Source organism: Theropithecus gelada, unplaced genomic scaffold (assembly GCF_003255815.1).
Source record: "Theropithecus gelada isolate Dixy unplaced genomic scaffold, Tgel_1.0 HiC_scaffold_15876, whole genome shotgun sequence".
Classification (NCBI taxonomy): Eukaryota; Metazoa; Chordata; class Mammalia; order Primates; family Cercopithecidae; genus Theropithecus; species Theropithecus gelada.
Genome location: NW_020257632.1, coordinates 890,701 through 909,650, shown reverse-complemented (window position 1 = coordinate 909,650; position 18,950 = coordinate 890,701). Strand labels below are relative to the sequence as shown.

The 18,950-nt window shown below is 36.9% G+C and overlaps 1 protein-coding gene across 3 annotated transcripts in view; it reads left to right on the top strand.

Moving 5' to 3' along the window:
* Positions 1–18,950, top strand: part of LOC112617081 (glycerol-3-phosphate dehydrogenase, mitochondrial) — a 247,945-nt gene that overhangs the window by 201,631 nt on the left and 27,364 nt on the right. For all 3 annotated transcript variants that reach the window (XM_025373807.1, XM_025373806.1, XM_025373805.1), the window contains 3 exons: positions 9,583–9,747; positions 10,565–10,709; positions 17,340–17,533. In XM_025373807.1, the coding sequence (XP_025229592.1) occupies positions 9,583–9,747; positions 10,565–10,709; positions 17,340–17,533 (504 nt within the window). The remainder of the gene's footprint in view (positions 1–9,582; positions 9,748–10,564; positions 10,710–17,339; positions 17,534–18,950) is intronic.

The following is an 18,950-nucleotide window of genomic DNA, read 5'->3' as shown; positions in this document are numbered from 1 at the left end:
TGACTTAAAGAGAAAAGAAATTCTCTGATAGGACATTGAATAGCAGGCAGAAATACTGGGAAGACAGAGACCTAGCTTGAAAAATAAGGGACTAAATATGATTTGTAGCAACCACAGCCACAGGCAAAATCCTGGCCCACAACCAGTGCACCGAAGACTTGATTGCTGATCCCTGCATGTCGCGTCTTGCTGTGCCACCACTGCTGACATCTCTATTGCTGCTGCCCCTAGAAATGGGATGGTACTGCTATCATTGCATCTGCCTCTGGATTAGAGGTTCTTTGGGTCACTACTTCTAGATTGAAGTCTGTGTTGAGAGCATCTGACTGGCAAAGCCAGGTTAAAGGCCGGTGTCCCAGGGGACCATTCTTCCTCTCCTATGGGATGGTAGAATGCCTTTCTGCAAGGCTTACAAGAGAGGAGGAGGGGTTTAGATGCTAGTAAGCAAAACCAAACCATATCAAACATGAGACAGTTATCTGCTATGGAAACATACCCATTAGTGGCTATTTAAGAGGTTAGAACTTGAGTTTTCTGACTTTTCTCAGGATGCCAAATGTATAGCTAATGTAGATTTCCTTTCTGAAAAGTGACAGAGGCTCTGTGGTTTGTAAGAGAAAATGAAGTCCTCTGTAGTAAGATTTAATAATTCTAATATTTTGAAACAATCAATTTTCCCGTAACACTGTTTTCCTCTGGATTGAAAACCATTCCCCATCTTCCTATCCTTCGTGACATACAGAATAAAGAATCTTATTTTTCAGTGGTAAAAAGTGGAGAGAGAGAAAAGGAGTAAAAAAAGAACAGACAGTATTCATGAAGTGCAAAGATTAGAGGTTAGTTGTTACACATTTCAGGGAAAGTTTGTCAGATTGATGAGCAATAAAACCATTTAGAACTGGAAAATCTTCAGGGCTTTTTTTTTTTTTTTAAAGTTATTTTAGGCAGTAACCACATCTTGTCGTTATAGTCTTTGCTTTCCAGCAATTCCTTTTTACCTTTTAGTAATAGAAGCTAATATTTATTGAGAACTATTTTGTCATAGCATCATTACCTATCTCACTTCTTCCTCACAATAACTCTGTGTTAATCTCATTACTATTCTCCTTGCGTAGCTGAGAGATCAAACCTTAGATGAAGCAACTAGCATGAGGTTTCACAGTTCATAGATGTGGGACTTGAACTTAAGCATATACACCTGTGAAAGAAGCTTTGTAAATCTTCCTTTAACTTAAGAGAGAAAAGAAGGTATGTCTAGAATGCTGTTTGGTAATATTTTAAGGAAACTGCAGGGGAAGGAGAAAGGAAGTGTGCTGGAAAATCGAAAGACTTTTGGGAGCATGTGGCTCCTCCACATTAGACTTGTAAATTTGCTCTTGTATCTCTGTTCCAGGACAGCTGGGCCAATCTGATCTCTTTCATTTCTGCTCCCCACAGTAGTACTTAGCTTAGTGCCTGGTGCATAGTAGGTGTTTAATAAATATTTACAAAAAGAATTAATCTCAAGCATCCTCAGGACAGTTTCCCGGGCTTAAGATGCCATGCAATTTGAACTGCTGCTCTCAGTAAAGAAATAACTTTACCCTCAAAGCCAGGCATCGTTTATCAATGAATTTAGTGCATTTCACAAACCAAGAAGCTTACCAGGGGTTTTTAGGCCAAATAACTGGATAGCCTGTGAAAGATCTCTATAGTATGTCTGCTTCCTGACTTTCCAACTTCACTTCAATTAATTTTGTCACATTGCCCCCTTTTCCTTTTTCTTCCTTAAACATATAAAATGCTGTGGTTTTTTTGGCTGTGGTCGAGAGAGAATGGATTGTCCTGGGAAAGGCACAAGGAATCTTCATTGTAAACTAATGTGTAGAACATTTTTTGTCCAGAAATAGCTAATGAATACCCAAAGCATTCTGTTGCTTGCAGTTTAAATGTAGTTTCATTTTTGTTCAGCTCTAGCAAGATTTCTAAGTGTCTTAAAAGTAAAAAACTTACTTTTCATTAGATTCATTTAAACTTTTTCAAGAGAAGAAAGTTCTGAGGGTATAGAAACTTTACGTACTTAAATATATCATATTAAGGAACTTCACAGCATTTCGTTTATATGGGGCCAAAGGCCACAGATCCACCCCGATTGCTAATTATTGAGATTGCAAATAGCTTATTTCAGAACTTAGGGTGAGACAAAAGAAACATGAAGGAACAAAAGGCCCAGGATAATGAAAAGGATATTGTGAAGAGAAAGGCCTGTAGAATTATGATGCAGGTCACATCCTGTACCTGCATTTAATTGTACCTTTGTATTTAATAATAAAAATGATTACATGCTCAGTGCTAACAGGTGTCCCTGCTTGAGAACTGTAGTATAGATAGGTGACAGCAAATTACTCCAGTTCATAAACTTGGAATATTATGCTTTTATTTTGAGTTTCACCAGTCTATACTAGAAGGCATTGTGTGCCAAAATATACATCAACCCAGGAAGATTTTCAAACTTAGCCCCTGATAAATATACATAAAACATAGGTGAATATTTTAGAGTATAAATGAAAGAAAAAATCAAGTGCCAGGCACTTAACACATTGAGGTTATATTAATACCATAGTCACATTTCTAGTTCTTTATATTTTCTATAAGCTTTGAATGTAATGTAAATTAGCAGTGATTTAAGTGGTCTTTCTGTTAGAACTTAATTGCCTTCTTTATGAATTTTCTCTAATTCTTGCTTAACTTGAACACTTTCTGTAACTGCCCTGTCCAAAATATAGCCCCTGCCCTAGGGATTTGTTCTCCCTGTCCTCTGTTTTTCCCTTTATTGCCATTATTGCCATAACAATATTCTTATTAATCTGTTTGATTTTGTCTGTCTTCCCCATTAGAAAGAGGTTCCAGAGGACAGAGACCAAGGTAATCTTATTCTCCCTGAATCAGTGGTTCCCTAGTACCTTGACCATGCCTGGCTCATAATGTGTACCCCCAAAAATACTTGTTACAGAGATTCGTTAATCTGCCACTTACCATTTTAATCATATACCAAAACCCTGCTTGCTGCCTTAACTTTATCACTAGCCTCCTCCCTTGGCTTATGTTTTCACCAAAGATTTTGTGGTTGAAGACATTCTATTTCCATTGTCTGTTGGGTAGCTAAGTAGAGAAATAATAGTCCCCTTGATCCCATGGCCATAGTTGAATGGAGGTTGAGGGGTTGGAGACTGTTCTTGGACTCTTTAAGCCTTGAGCACATTGCCTTTATTTGATCAGCCTCTGAACTGTGATTCATTCATATGTGAATATCTGCTAGGTAACAAAGGCTTTGGCAGGTACTGGGGAAGCAAAATTGAAAAAGATGCACTCTATTCTTTTAGGAACGTATCATTAGAAGTGACATCCCCTAAGTCTGTAACTATGTCTCTTTGGCTGTCCAGTATAGACTCAGTTCCTAACACAATCCCTGGGACATTATAAATGATCAATGAATGAATGAATGTTGCATGCAAGTATTTAGAAAATAGCTTGTGCTGTAATAAATGTATATACAAAGTGCTGTGGAAACACAGAAGAGGGAAGGCCATTGTGTCTAAAAGGAGTCAGGGAAAGTTTCACAAAGGAAGGATTAAAAGTTGAGTTTACCAGATAGGGTAAGATGTACCACATAGTAAGGACAACATGAGCAAGAAATCAGAGGTGTGCAAGAGCAATATTTTATATGAGTTTGGGCACTGTGGTCACTCTGGAAATTTAGGACGAATGTGAAGGAGTGGTGGGCATTGAGGCTGTTGGAATCATTATTTATTCCCTTATTCAGGTACCCTATGCACTAAGTAGCTCTTGCGGCACAAATGAATCACCTTTTGTTTATAGTATTTCTATAGAAAAAAGAATTGAGTTCCAAACATAGTTTTGAAGATAGAACCTGTTTGTAAATAGGGATTAACTTTAGTAGAAAATTGGCTACATTGCCTGTATAAGCTATTTATTGCTATAATTCTTCATGCAGATAACCACAAATGTGAATAGCATGAAAATAATTAGGGTTTATTTTACATGCATTGGAATGCTTATCAGGTGGCTCTTCTGAAATAGTCTGGGTGGGCAGGGTGATTTTCTGTTCTCCATTGAACTTGCCCTCCTCTGTGGGGGTGTTGGCTGTCTGTCAGCTGAAGCAGGATGGCTTTAACTAAGGGGGCTACTCAACATTTGCCGTCATCTTCATCCTGGTACCATTAGGCTAGCCTGGGCATGTCCTTTTGATGACATTGGCGGAGGGCAAGAGCACAAGCAGAAACATACAAGTACTCTTTTGAGCCTCTGTTTTTGTCACATTTACCAACATTCCGTCAACCAAAACAGTTTCACATGGGTGAGTCAAGAGTCAGAGTGGGACACTGTGAGGACTCAAGGCAAAGGGAATGGCTACAGGGAGGGGTGAAGGATTAGGGCAATTTTTGCAATATATAGCCCATACAAGCTAATCAAATCAAAGTTTATAGATCCAACGGAAGTGTATGATTTCTGATTTCCTTCATGAAACACTTATCTTTTGGGCTTTATTGATGCCCAGTCTCTTTTTGATAGGCTGGGGGAAAGTCAGAGAAACCATAAATGGGAAAAGGTTGAAGTGAAATCTTGAAAGGGATAGGTAATTATTAACAATTAGCTATTGCATGCTTTGTATAATTTCAGAGGTACCCAGCTCGTCTCCTTTTATAGGTCACTGAAGCCCAGAGCAGTACAGTGCATTACCCACATTCCCCCAGCCGTGTTAATGACACACCCAAAAGTTGCAACTCAATCATTCTAAGCCCAGAGCCATTCTCCACAATATCTTTTAAGGTGCATTCTCCATAAACTGCCTCATGTGCCTCCCTGACCCCTGTCACTCCTCACACAAACACTTTTGTAAATGGTTTATGTTTGAAAATTGCATTGTTATCACAATTCACCATGAAGAGTGGGTTCTTATTTTGAGTTTTCCTTTTTAAGTTTACATGTCATACCTTAAAGCAAAATAATCCCCCTATGTGTGTGCATGTGAGTACGTGTGCATGTGCGTGCACACGTGAATACACACACACGCATGCCCACACACACTCATTCACACATACACACTACACACACATCCCTATTTTGCCCTGCCTTTACCTGAGTATTTCCAATCAGAAAGGGAACATTTAAATATAGTAGTTATATTAAATTAGCTTGAGTTTGGTAGGTTAGCCAATGAATTATCTTTGCTAGACTTCTAAGGGGGAGCTGCCAGAGAGGTCACTGTGACACTCTTAGTCTGAGACAATGAAGCATGGGGTATAAATTTAGTTAGAAATGAGGTTAAAGCTTTAGGGAGGTATTGTTTCTTACCAGCATCATTTTCCCCCTTGCTTGAAGTAGTCAAAGTGATTACACAAGACTCAGGTCAGGGCACAGGGACATGGAAGGAAGTATTCTCAACATTTCAACAGTGGCAGTTTTTAATTGATGAAGTTATGGACAGATGCTATTCTAATTCAAAACCACTTTTCCTAACAAATAGAGTTTCTATACTGGCGGGTAGATGTCGGATCAATAGGTCTGTGATAAGCATACCATTTAAAAGTATGCTATATTAAAAGGAAGCTTTTATGTAGACTGCCATAGCATCAGAGTTTTAGACCCAAAGAAGCAAGAAAATGCCAGGTAGTTTTTTTACTTGTGTTTTTTTTTTTTCATATTTACTCATTCTTCATACTCTATACATCACTGATTATTATTCTTTTTTGAGCTATTTTGCATGTTAACATAGTTGCCAAACTTTGACTCTGAGGAGAGCAATATTGCTGTCTCCAGAATATTTATATTCAAGGCCTATCTTTTAGACGGTTACATTCTAAACTATGTGTGGTCCTGCATTTTTCACTTAAGATATCTCTTATTCTGCTCTGTGCAAGGTCATTGAGGAGTAAAACAAAGTTTTCTCTACCACCATCAACCTTCATTCTTTTTGGTGGATAGATTTTATATTTTGTTTCTCTAAACAAGGGAAAACAGTTATAGTTCCACCTCTTGTGTGCTTCCTCTCCTATGAGTTGTAAGCTCAGTATGTGCACATATGCAAGATTTCAAGTGCAAAAGAGAACAGAGTCGGAAACAGATTTTCACAGTTCCCGTCTGGGTCCTTGTGTAAGTGCCAATGTAAAGCTATTCAGTGATTAGTGAAAAACAGTATAATGTTGCCTGGCTCTAAGGAAACAGCTTTGAAAATCTCAACTTAATAAGCAGATCAATTAGGTGGGGGTTTGGGATTATTGTATCACATTCCAATGGCATGCAGTGTTGTCAAAAACTTTTTTCTCCAAAATAAAATAAAAATTAAAAAGGAGGCATAGAGTTACCTTTCAAAATGTCAGGAAAGAGGGTTGGGGAAATTAGTTAGGAATAATGAAAATATATCACATATATCTCAGGAAGCATACACTGTGAGCATCTGGGTATCTCAGGGTAGGGGGTAGATTTCGTGTGGGTAGGGGAGGAGGAAGTTTACCCTGCATCCAAGGAGGTAAATGGATTAAGCTGAATGTCTGGGAAGACGAGGATTGCTGGGTGGAGGTGTGAGACCCAGGGCTCAGGGGTATATCAGATTACTTGCTCCTCAAGTTTTGGGAGCTAATAATTAGCTGTGCTTGCATTTCCCTGCAAAGCAAGGGATACCTTCTGGGATAAGTCCTGAGGGAGTCACTCGTAACTATTTCTGCTTCCCTCCCAGTTATTCAGCATAAACATAAGGCCTAGTTTGGGGTTAAATTGAGATTCTTACACATTTCTGTCTCTATCACATTTCTTGCCACCAACTTACGGAAGTCTGAAATTTCTTTAACAAGAGAAAATACTCCATTTGTAGTTAGAGATAAAAGAATTTCAATACCTGTTTAACACAGTGAATGGAATTAGGCTAAACTCAACAGTAATTGGAAACGTATTATGTACCTAATAATAACTAGAAAAAAACAAAGCCAAACAAGTAAGCCTTTCTGACTTCTCTTGAGACATGGGAATTGTACAGTAACTACAATGGAATGTAAGTTTCCTGAGGGTAGAGATCACCCTGTATCTTTCTCAGTTATATTTCCTGCATTTGTCACAGTGCCTGACTCATAACAAAGGATTTTCATTTTTGTAAGTAGATGGACACATGGATGATTAAAGTACCATAAAGACTATTTTAAAAAGTATATACAAAATAAAATGTTGACCGAGAGGAAGGAGTGAATAATTTTGCCCTGGAAGGATGCAGATAAAGGGAGATTTTCTGCATCCCTCCAGGAGATGCAGAACTAGACATTTGAACTCGATCATGAGAGATGAACAGAGGTTTCTCAGAACTTCCAGGATGGTATCCAGCCAGAAGAATAAGTGTGTGGAAAGGCAAGGTGGAAAATGACATGAATGTTCAGGGAGCTACAAATGATTTCACAATTCTAGGCACTATGAACCATGGCAGACGAGGATCATATCATGAACGGCCTTCGTGTGTAAGTGACATCTCAGATTTGAATCAAGACGGGTGCTGCTGGGAATTGGGGAGTGGACATAGAAAAACAAGGACCATAGGAACTTGTTTCCACCTCACATTTTAAACTGAAGTTAACCTTGCTTCTTGCAATCATACTCAGATTTAGATGCTAATTAGGGAACATTTGTTAGTATGGAAGCAACAGAGCTTGAAGAACTATAACCTATACTGCTCCAATGAGATTTTATATTTTAAACACATATTAAAAGAAAAATTTATCTTTTTAAAGTCACCTTAGAGTCAGATGAATGTGTAACTATTTTCTAAAGGAGCTACTATTTCATAAATGGAATTTCTGCCTGGTTCCTTTAAATAGTGACTTTATTTGGGATTTAAAATATTTCATTTACACATGGCTTTCCAGAGGCTTCAAGGCACACCTGAATGGGTGAGAGTTTCTCTACACTTACGGTGAGAGCAAGCATGACTTGGATTTCTTGTAATACCAGATATGTGCCTTTGTGGGGCAGGGTGTTTCCTTGTTAGATATATAAATCAACCAGAAAGATTGGGTGGGATGGGTACTGTGTTATTTTCTTAATTTAAGGAGAAGATCTGTAATGGAAATTTTATTTAGTTTCTTTGGACTGTTTTCGTGCATTTAGTTTTATAAAGTGTATTCCAGTTTTAAGCAAGGAACCCTACATTAATAAAAATTGATTTCTTAAGCTTAACTTCAAATATACTTATGATTTTAGGCAACTTTAGGATCATGCTGAGTGGAAACTATGGAATTGCTACCCTTCCCACTTACAGCTCAACTACCGCTATTGTCGTTGTTTTTCCTTCTCCTACTTTCATTCTATTAATTGTTAGATAAAACAACTCCTTATTTTGCATGTTGAGGTTTAATGTATGTTCTCCACTTGATAGAGCATTTAATTTTGGGGGGACGATTCTTAGCCGATTATGTTCAGTGGTTTTAGAATCAGACGTTTGTCGGGAGGGGCAGCAGAATCTTCAGTCATTGATTCTCTCTTTATAACTTTGCCCTTTTAGCTGGAACAGATTACTTCTGTAGTGCTGCTAGCCCTGCACAGACTGAATCACAAGGAAGAAACTTTACATAAACCATTTATACTAAACGTTTGGTATGCTGGCAACATAAATCAACAACAATATCCATTACAAATTCATCCCTTTATCAGTATTATCTTGATAGAACTGATCCCAATGTGTGGGAATTTGAACCCTGCTTCAATACATCTAGCCCTGGATAATTAATTATTCAGGGCACAGAGAACCTGGCCCTTGCAATGTAGAGTAATTCTTCCTGGTCAGCGTTAACTCTGCTGGCAATAATAAATAGAAAAAGTCTCTAGTGATGCCAGTATTTTAAAGTGATTAATCATCTTTCCCCCCTCCTCCTCCCCCTTAGTTTTCTTTAACTAGGATTTTTCAGCAATAAATCTTTAACAATACAGGTAGGAATTGTTCTGTAATTAAATTTTGCCCTGCTTAATTTCTTACCTTTTATGTGTGATTAAAAAAAAGTTACATTTTAAGGAGCCCTGATCAAAATTCAGACCAAGAAAAATCCTTTTACAGAATACTGAGAAATGCTGTAAGGAAGATTAAGCTCTTGATTTTGAATATTAGAGCACATACACATAAAAATACTCATAAAAATTGTTCGTCAACACCAGTTGGGGTGTCAAATACTCTGAAGTTTTGAATTGCTTCACTTTCATGCATACGATTCGTCTGTATTAGGAAAAGCCTGACATATACATATGTTCCAACACTGAGAGAATAATTACTTATTTCTTAACTTTCAGATAATTGATGTCAGCTCTGTAGGAAAGGGATATTTTCACTATTTTTACGGTACGCGAAATGCACTTGCTGAAGTGGCAGGTAGATGCCTGGCTGAAAATGACCGTGTATTTTTAAATCGTGCCCTGTCAAGCCGCCCAGCCATCATGTATATCCTGGGTGACAGGGACACATGTGACATATCTGTTGTGACACACTTCTGTACCACCAGTCTGTGGCTCGAGGTGACTCCTGTCCCTCCCCTGATGCTTTCCCCGCTGCAGGACAACATAACGATGCACGGATGAACCTTGCCATTGCTCTGACTGCTGCCAGGTATGGGGCTGCCACAGCCAATTACATGGAGGTAGTGAGCTTGCTCAAGAAGACAGACCCCCAGACAGGGAAAGTGCGTGTGAGCGGCGCACGGTGCAAGGATGTCCTCACAGGTATGCCAGGTCTCTGGGAGGGAGGTGTTTCTTAGTATCTTGCCTAGCTTATATAATGACTGAATTATAATTTTTCTGTCACTTCTCTTTCATTTAAGCCATGCTTCAGAGTCATATTAATTATATTCCTTATTGTCAACAATGACTGGTTTAATGACATTTCCCTTGTGGGGCTTGGCAATTTTTCCCCTTTGTATTATAGTTGTAATAATGATAATGATAATAATAAAATGCCCACCAGATTCCCACAGCTACGAATGCATTCCATTTTCTTTACAAAAACATATTATTAATACAATTAAATAAATGTGCCAAGTTTCAAAGTATCATTTGGTGACAGAGGCATTGCATTTACACGCTGTTAAAGTGAATCATCTTTAACTTTTTTTAGATTTTCATTATTGCCTTGGCTGTAGCACCACATAGGTAGGCAGTTTCAAAATTATATCGTTTCTTGAACAAAAGCTCTGTGATACACATTTTCTCACAGCGATGCTGCTTACACATTTGAGTTTTCAAGACAAAGCGGCTTATTTACTCATTCTACTTTTTCATGTTTGGTGCTTTGACGCTGGGCACTTATAAGATAGACTGAAATCCATAATGAGAAAGTGGAATGCTTTTCTTTCTTCAATTCAGACTTGTTTTTGGTAAATTCACTCAGATACGAGCCTTTTGTTCGACTCTTCAATAACTTGAGCTGCTCAGGTCACTTAGTGTGCACCATAGGTTAAATTAATAGATGAATTAGTGATACACAACATCCGTTAACAGAGAAGCAAATGGGGTGTGTGATTGATGCCACTTTCTTTCACAGGGCAGGAATTTGACGTGAGAGCCAAATGTGTTATCAATGCCACGGGACCTTTCACGGACTCTGTGCGCAAAATGGATGATAAAGACGCAGCAGCTATCTGCCAGCCAAGTGCTGGTGTCCATATTGTGATGCCTGGTTATTACAGGTAACTGTCTTCCAATGTGGCAGTTGTCACCCAAGAAAGAGGGTCAGGAGAGATTGTCTGTGGTTGATTTCTTCTTCTAGCATAACAATAGATGGTCTAACCTGCTGTTCAAAATCAGGAGAAATAAGTAAAGGAACTCTTCCAAAATACAAAATACAAACCAGACTTGGGACGTTTTAGCCACTTATGGCAATACTCATTTCTAAGGGTTAATGCTTTGGGATTTATTTTTCTTTGTTCAGTGTAGTCACCTTCAGAGACTAAGCATTGGTATTTTTGAATTAAACTTTTACTTCAGTCATTAACAAAACTAATTTTGCAAAAGTTTTTATAAAGGACGTATTTTAGTTAAAAGAATAAGACATTAATTTTGCAGAATACCCAAATTTGCTTATGAAGAATCTGAAGTTGTGGGCTACCAAGTATTCTTAGGTTTATAACTTTTGAAATAGATTTTTAAAAAATATAGTAGCAAGCAAAAACCAGATATAATATCTAACCTATCAAATTAAAAAAGATAATTGAGGATGAAGAAATGGGTAGGAGTAGAGATGAAATAATAGCTATTAAATGAAAATCATTTAAACTGGGTGATGGGTACATGCAGGGTCATTAAACTCTTTTTATATGTGCTTGAAATTTTTAATAAATTACAAAAGAAACATTTGTGTGGTTCTGGCTAAAAAGTAATTACCCATAGCATACATTTTAAGTTATTTATAGAAAAAATTCATACGGCCATGCTAAGGGTATAGAGCATGTGTACTGTTTTTATTTCCATATGTGATAAACCTAGTAGGCAAAGTAGTAATTCTATATGACATAATGTCTTACGTGCAACAGTATTCATTATGGCATTGTTTGTAGTTGAGAAATATTAGAAGCTACTTCAGTTCCTCACCTTAGGGTAATAGATAAATAAATTATGGTATAACCACACAAGGGCATATTATATAGTCATTAAGAATTGTAATTATAAATAATTTTAATGCCCTAAGTAAACACTAATGATACAATGTTAATTTAGAGTGTAGGACTTGATATTTTATATGCTGTAGGTTCTAACAGTGTATATATAAAAAGACTGGAAGGAAATATGTTAAATGTGAATGGTGATTATTTCGAGGTAATGTGATTATGGGTGAGAGTTACTTCTTTCCATGTTTTAATGATTTTCCATAAAGGGAATATACAGCTTTTAATATTTGATAAAGTAGATGTGTAGAACCTGTGATATTTTGTTTAATACTTGTATCCTCCTAGAATGCTATCCTGCTATGCCATAGACCATGCTGCCTTTTTAGTTGTTGGTTGTCCGGTAACTAAATCTTCCTGAAGAGTCCAAGGTGCACCTAATTGGTACCAGATACACTTCTGAGAAAATAATTAAAGAGAATTTTTTATCCACCAACTTCCAAGATTTTCTTTGTGTTTTCAAAATGTGTATGTGAGAGAAACAGATAGTCTTTAGGATTTTTACTTTGGACTGGAGACATCAAGGTGCCTCTTAAGGCACCACTGCATAAGATAATAGAAACTTAATGCAGTGGTACCTGATTGAGTTTTTAAAACTGTTAACCAGAAGCTTAGTTCAAATGAAAAGGAGAAAAATAAATATATGTAAATGTCCCATATGTTTCTTGTATATAGAGAAGTTTTCAACATTAGTTCCAGATGCAATTGTATACGCTTTTGTGTTCAATTAAAAATATCTAAGGCCAGCTAGTTTATGAGTTTTTGTTTTTAAATATCTCTAAGAATGGAGTGTAGATGCAATCATCGTAAGTCTTATATTTGTTTAGATTTTACTAAATTCAACATATTCTCATTTGTTGTGTGCCTTATGTTTTCTTCACTATCATCCCATCATGTCAGAAGACACATACTATTCCCCACAGGCCTTATGTTAATTCTGTCATTAAACAATTACATCCTTTGGGACAAGCTATTTTATTTTGTGAACCTTAGCTTTCCAGTCATTAAAATGGGAAAACATTCTGCCCTTTCAGAGTGCAGAGACAAGGAGATTGTAGGCAGAATTAAAGTGATGCCTTGCTGTAGGACTTCTGGGGTTTGTTCATCACTTTTCCTTGGGCTGTGTGACCTGGGCAAGCTACTTCTTTCAGCTTCTGGTTCCTTATATCTTTTTTTTTTTTTTTTTTGAGATGAAGTTTTGCTGTGTCACCTAGGCTGGAGTGTAGTGTAGTGGTGCCATCTTGGCCCACAGCAACCTCCGCCTCCCAAGTTCAAGTGATTCTCCTGCCTCAGCCTCCGGAATAGCTGGCCTGCCACCACACCCAGCTAATTTTCATATTTTTAGTAGAGACAGGGTTTCAGCATGTTGGCCAGGTTGGTCTCAAACTCCTGGCCTCAAGTGATCCGTCCGCCTTGCCTCCCAAAGTGCTGGGATTACAGGCGTGAGCCACCGTGCCTGGACCCTTATATCTTGATAATACCTAACTGGTATAAGGTTTGACAATGATCTTTGGGTTATTTTTTCTCTGTTTAATTATAGACTGCTGTATCCCCAGCTATTGGTACAGTGTCTGGCACATAATAGTGCCTAGTAAATATTTTTTTAATGAATCCTACTAAATTTTTTTATGTTAACTTGCTTATATTGAGATTGTTGCTTTATTTATATTAAAATTTTAATGTAACATTTATGAGCTTTTTAATATGGTGAATTTAAAATATGAAAATAAAACATGATTCTTCTTCAACTTACTGCCCAGGTAACCCCTGTAGATAAAAATAAATGAATAATGTAAGTACATAACTAGAAATTTCAATCACCATAGAAAAAAATAGAAATATGAAAATGAAAATTGAAAGCCTGCCTCTTATTCCCCCTACCTTTTGTTCCCTTCCTCAGTTCTTCTCTGGTAATTAATAACCTCTTCTCCCAATTCCTTCCATAAAATGTTTTTATAAGCAGAAATGTGTATTCTGTTAAAAATTTTGTGTGAAAGTGGTCATGTTACATATATATACTGTTCTATACTATGCTTTATACACTTAGTAACGAGTAGATTTCGTGTCTCTTAAGAATAAAGGTATATATTACCCAGATGTAATATTTTAAACATTCTGAATCCTAACAATTCAGCATTAGCTTCAGGTCTCCTGAAGTGTGATGGTGTTAGTTACAGCTAGATCTGTCTCAGGCTAAGATGCAGCAAGTGACCTCATTCTATTTTGGGAGAAATTAATATCCCCATTTTTAGCACTGTGAGCTATAACCACTACCTATCCTGTTGGAAGCTTTAAAGGAATGGTCTGCAGCCTAGTTCCCATTCAGGCTCTCTTACAGACGAGCCCCTTCTCTTTGGATTGTGACCTAGATTAAGGGTTCATTCCCTCATTCAGGACTGACCTTGAGGCAACTGTATTTCTGGCATCCCCTAGGGGTGGTTTTCCTCTTCCTATCAAGTCATTCTCTTGGGTGATGTTAGGAGATCCCAAACTGAAATGACTCTGTGGTATCATCAGGCAATCATACTTAGCAGCTGTTACTCAACAGTTTTGACTACGTCTTCAGGGATGAACCAAAGCTTCTGGGGCTGCCCCACAACTGGCTAATGATAATTTAAGACCAGGCATGTTTCAGTTAGTACCTGATCCATTTGGAAATGCAGTGAGTTCAGTAACCATTGATTTATTGTGTGTAGGCTGGCAAAGGAAGAGTAAAGAACCATATGTGCAGTGTATCTTCCTGGGCTGTTTTCAGAAATATCTTTATAGCATTTGTTAATTTTGTTGTAACCTTAACTAATGTTCCACCTGTAGAATTATCTTACACCATGATAGCAGCTTTTTAGGGGAAGAGGGGAAGAAGGAAAAATTGTTTTAATTTTGGAAAACACAACACAGAAATTTTGAAAGCCACTCTTTATATTAAGAACAAATCTGGAATTTCCTTGAGAGTTATGGCTAGATACTCTTCCAAAAGCAGCGATAATACACCAAATGACTGAAATGCAGAAAATAATCATCTTTGTTTAGCCTACTGATGCTTTTTGCTACTGACAAGAGGTCAATTTTTTTTTCTATAATGTGTGTACATACTGTTAACTCTAACACTGATTGCTAAGTAGTTAACAATAAATTGATTTCAGTTTAACTAAGGGCACTTCAGGAAAGTGATGGTCTGCATGAGAAGAATGTTCATTACATTTAATCCTAGACACACACATAAATTAGCAGCAGGCTTTCCCTCTTGATGTCAAATGAATCGTATATATTGAAAAAAGACCTATGCCTTATTGCATTGTGTATATTATCACTATAGTTGATATCCATTCTCAAACTTTAGTGTGAACTTGCAAAATTAATCCTTCATGAGAAAACAAACTTTTCCCTAAGGGAGGGTGTGAATTAGGTAATTTAGAACTGATGAAAGATATTTCCAAGTGGATTCTTAAATTTTTATAACATTCATTAATAGCTTTGTCTTCCCTCTGTGCTTGTTAATTTTATGTTTGTCACATATGTCTTCACTTAAGCAGTTGATTCTCTACAGGTTCCAGTTACGTGTGTGTTGGTAACCATCACGTTCACCTTTTAAACTACTTTATTGCATTGAAAGTTTTTAAAGGATTCAGTAGTTGTGCATTTCTAATGGTATTTCCTTTTTAGGTTGATGAATATTATAATTTTATGATTAAATTTATCAGGTTTATTATTTTAGACACATCATATGATGTCTGGTCCATGATATAGTCATATAAAATATGTTAGCATATAATTTATCAAGTGTTAGAATATGGAATATATTTTTTTGTTTCAATATAGTTCTGTTTATCAGATAGAATGCTTGAACTCTGAGTGTTCTATTCTCATTTCTAATCTCAAAGTGACTGATGTAATCTAAGGGCATATCAACCCAGGATCAAAAAATATACTTATAAAACATGTGATTAACTAGTTTCTTCTAAGATTTTTAGAGAGTTTTATGATAAATGCAAAGAAAAAATGATCATATTTAGAGATCAAAAATACTTGATATTTGTAGTTTTCAATATATTAGAGTAAAAGTAAAATTATTTTCTAAGTAACGCTGAGTGAAGGTGGGACTCTGAGCTGCGGTTTAAATGATTGCAGATTTCCGGGTTGCTTTTTGGATTAGCTAAGTAGAAGAACTTCTACCCACTCTCTCCAGTGTGTCTCAGATAGGCTGTGAACAGTGACTTCTTGCTGCTAAGGCTGAGTAGACAGGGCAAGCGTTTCATGTGGCCGAGAGTTTTTTGAAGAGAAAGACTCATACTCTTTGTGGTTTAAATAAAGGAGATGCATTAGTTAAACTGCCTGTATGTTTCTTTTTTATATATAAAATATTATTATTATTTTTTACACAGTTGCTAGCCTTTGATTTTTACACATTGGGATAAATCATTTTTTAAAAAAATTTTACGGGAATGATGATAAAGATAAAAATCTGACTGTATGTCCTTTTAAATTTATGTGTAAGAGGGATTTCTTGAAATTTGTTCAAACCAAATAGAATTATGTTTCCTATTTAAGAAATAACGTTAATAGAAGCTAAAAACATATTTATAGAAAATACCAGTAACACTGGCTTCATACAAGAATCCAGTCAAATTGAAGCAGCTGTCTGAAGATTTGTAGTGTTCTACTTGAAGAGGACACTTTAAGATTCCTCTCACTCTTTTAACATCTCCAAATTTCTTTAAATGGCTAAGGAACGAAATAAAACATCTGTTTTTAGTGATTTAATAACAAAATGACGGGTTTTGTTAATGTTTGTTTACAGTTTCCTATTCTTTCAAATATGTTTTATTATTTGATTTTAGAATAGTAAATGTCAGTAAAATTTTTTGACTCTAGTTTTGGGAGATTTTATATAGTCTGTCAGTAGAGGCAGCATTGTACCTTGCTTTAGCATAGTACACTACTAGTGTCTTCTCTGTGGAAGATTTTCATTGCTAACATGTTCCTGTCCTGTTTGACCTAATCATAGGACATTGTTATTTAGGGAGTAGTAAAAAATGGAGCTCTTTTCTTCTAGATGCACTTCTTGAGATTTTTGTAACCTCAAAATAAAGTAAGAAATCTCATATTTGGAGAAGCGGCCCGAGTTCATCTAGGCATAAAGTAGTAAAGAACTTTGTGATTACATTTTAGTTTCTAGAAAGGTAGACCCTTCACTTTCTCATGCATTCCTGAGAATTTCTACTGAGCGATGAAATGTCAAATGTCCCAGGAAAATACTTTGGCTATTCTTGAAAAAAGGTTGAAGACATACCCTTAATTTACCATTATAAAGGAAATTATAGACATTTATCCTGCTGACATTATCTGATGTGAATGGTCCAAGGAGTATGAAACTCAAACAGTTGGAAGTTGAAGCCCACTTTCTTAACCTTGCATTGTTGAAGTGGGGAGGGACGGGGTAGCTCTGCTGTGCAATGTTATTATTATCACATTTGTTTCATTCTATTTTGTTATTTGTTTCTTTCAGGAGTTTCTAGGGTAGGGGAAGTACAAGTAATAGTTCATATCTTTTTTGTTTGTTTATTTGAGAATTAATGAATAAATAGTTTTTAGAATGCAGATTAATGTTAAACTTCTGAAAATTTCAGAAATAAATAACCCTTCTTTGTACCTCAGCCCAGAGAGCATGGGACTTCTTGACCCAGCGACCAGCGATGGGCGAGTTATTTTCTTCTTACCCTGGCAAAAGATGACGATCGCTGGCACTACTGATACTCCAACTGATGTTACACCCCATCCAATTCCTTCAGAGGAAGATATCAACTTCATTTTGAATGAAGTGCGTAATTACCTGAGTTGTGATGTTGAAGGTAACTGAGCATTCCTTTAAGTTTGTCTCTCTGTGTCCATATCTCGCAAGCCATTCCAGCTCTCACTGGATAACTGCTATGTCTCCAGTCTGACTCATCTTCACACTTGTCCTCCTGTGCCTCTTAGAACATTTATGAGGGCCAAATTCTAACACAATGGGAAGAAATTGCCTTTTCTCCTCTACTTTCTATACCCACATGAAACTCATGCAGTCCTTTTCTAATAATTTCTAATGGCAAGATCAGAGTAGCCCCCTGTAGCTCTGAACACTCATGTGCTTCCAGAAAAGGATGAAATGTGTACATCACAGTTTAATTTCTACAGCTTAGGAAGGTCTGATTTACAGATGCAGGATATCGATAGGAAATAATTAAGCAAATAAACAAGAGGCTAGAACTGTATTTGTAAGATGCTTAATGGTCTGTTGCTACATGGAAAGTATAATGTTGACCAGTGGGTTTAGCAAAGAAGGATAAGTTACTTATTTTAATGGAAAAAGCCAAAGTTTACTTTCTTCCTGTTCTTACCGGGGCATTTCAACTTGACTGTCAGAGCATTTTCTTTGGTAATTTATATAGTTTTTATTTTTTTTTCATTCAGGCCAGTCTCAGAAGTTCCCCAACGTTGTGCTTCTATATTTCCTCTCTCAGTTGAGTCTCACCATGCATCTAGTCACTCAAACTAGAAATGGTGTGCTCATTTTTGGTATCCTTTCTCTTTCCATATCCAGTCTAATGCCTATCTATGCTCACTCTGAATACCAGGCAAGTCCCTCAGCCACTTCATTGCCCTGGTTCACATCTGTGCCATTTCTCACTTGAACAGTTGCACTGGCCCCTCAATGGCCTCTTTAGGTCAGTTCTCTATCCCTGTCCAGTCTAATCCTTCTACTAGAACTTTCTAAAACACAATTCTGATCATCACTTCTCTGCACAAAAATATGCTTTAGATATCTTCTCATTGACTTTAGGAAAAGTGCTAAATTCTCTTGCATGAAACATAAGGCTTTTTGTTTTGTTTTGCTTTCTTTTGTTTGAGATGGAATCTTACTCTGTTACCTGGGTTGGAGTGCAACGGTGTGATCTTGGTTGACTGCAATCTCTGCCTCCCAGGTTCAAGCGATTCTTCTGCCTCAGCCTCCCAAGTAGCTGGGACTACAGGCACCTGCCACCATACCCAGCTAATTTTTTTTTTTTTTTTTTTTTTAGTAGAGACGGGGTTTCACTATGTTAGCCAGGTTGGTCTCAGATGCCTCGGCCTCCCAAAGTGCTGGGATTACAGAGTGAGCCACCGTGCCTGGACGAAACATAAGGCTTTTTACAACTTGTCTTTGCATGTTTATATTCAACTACTCCCCATCCCTGAATTCTATGTTCTTATTAGGGTGAATATTGTCTCAGTAGGTTTCATACCTTA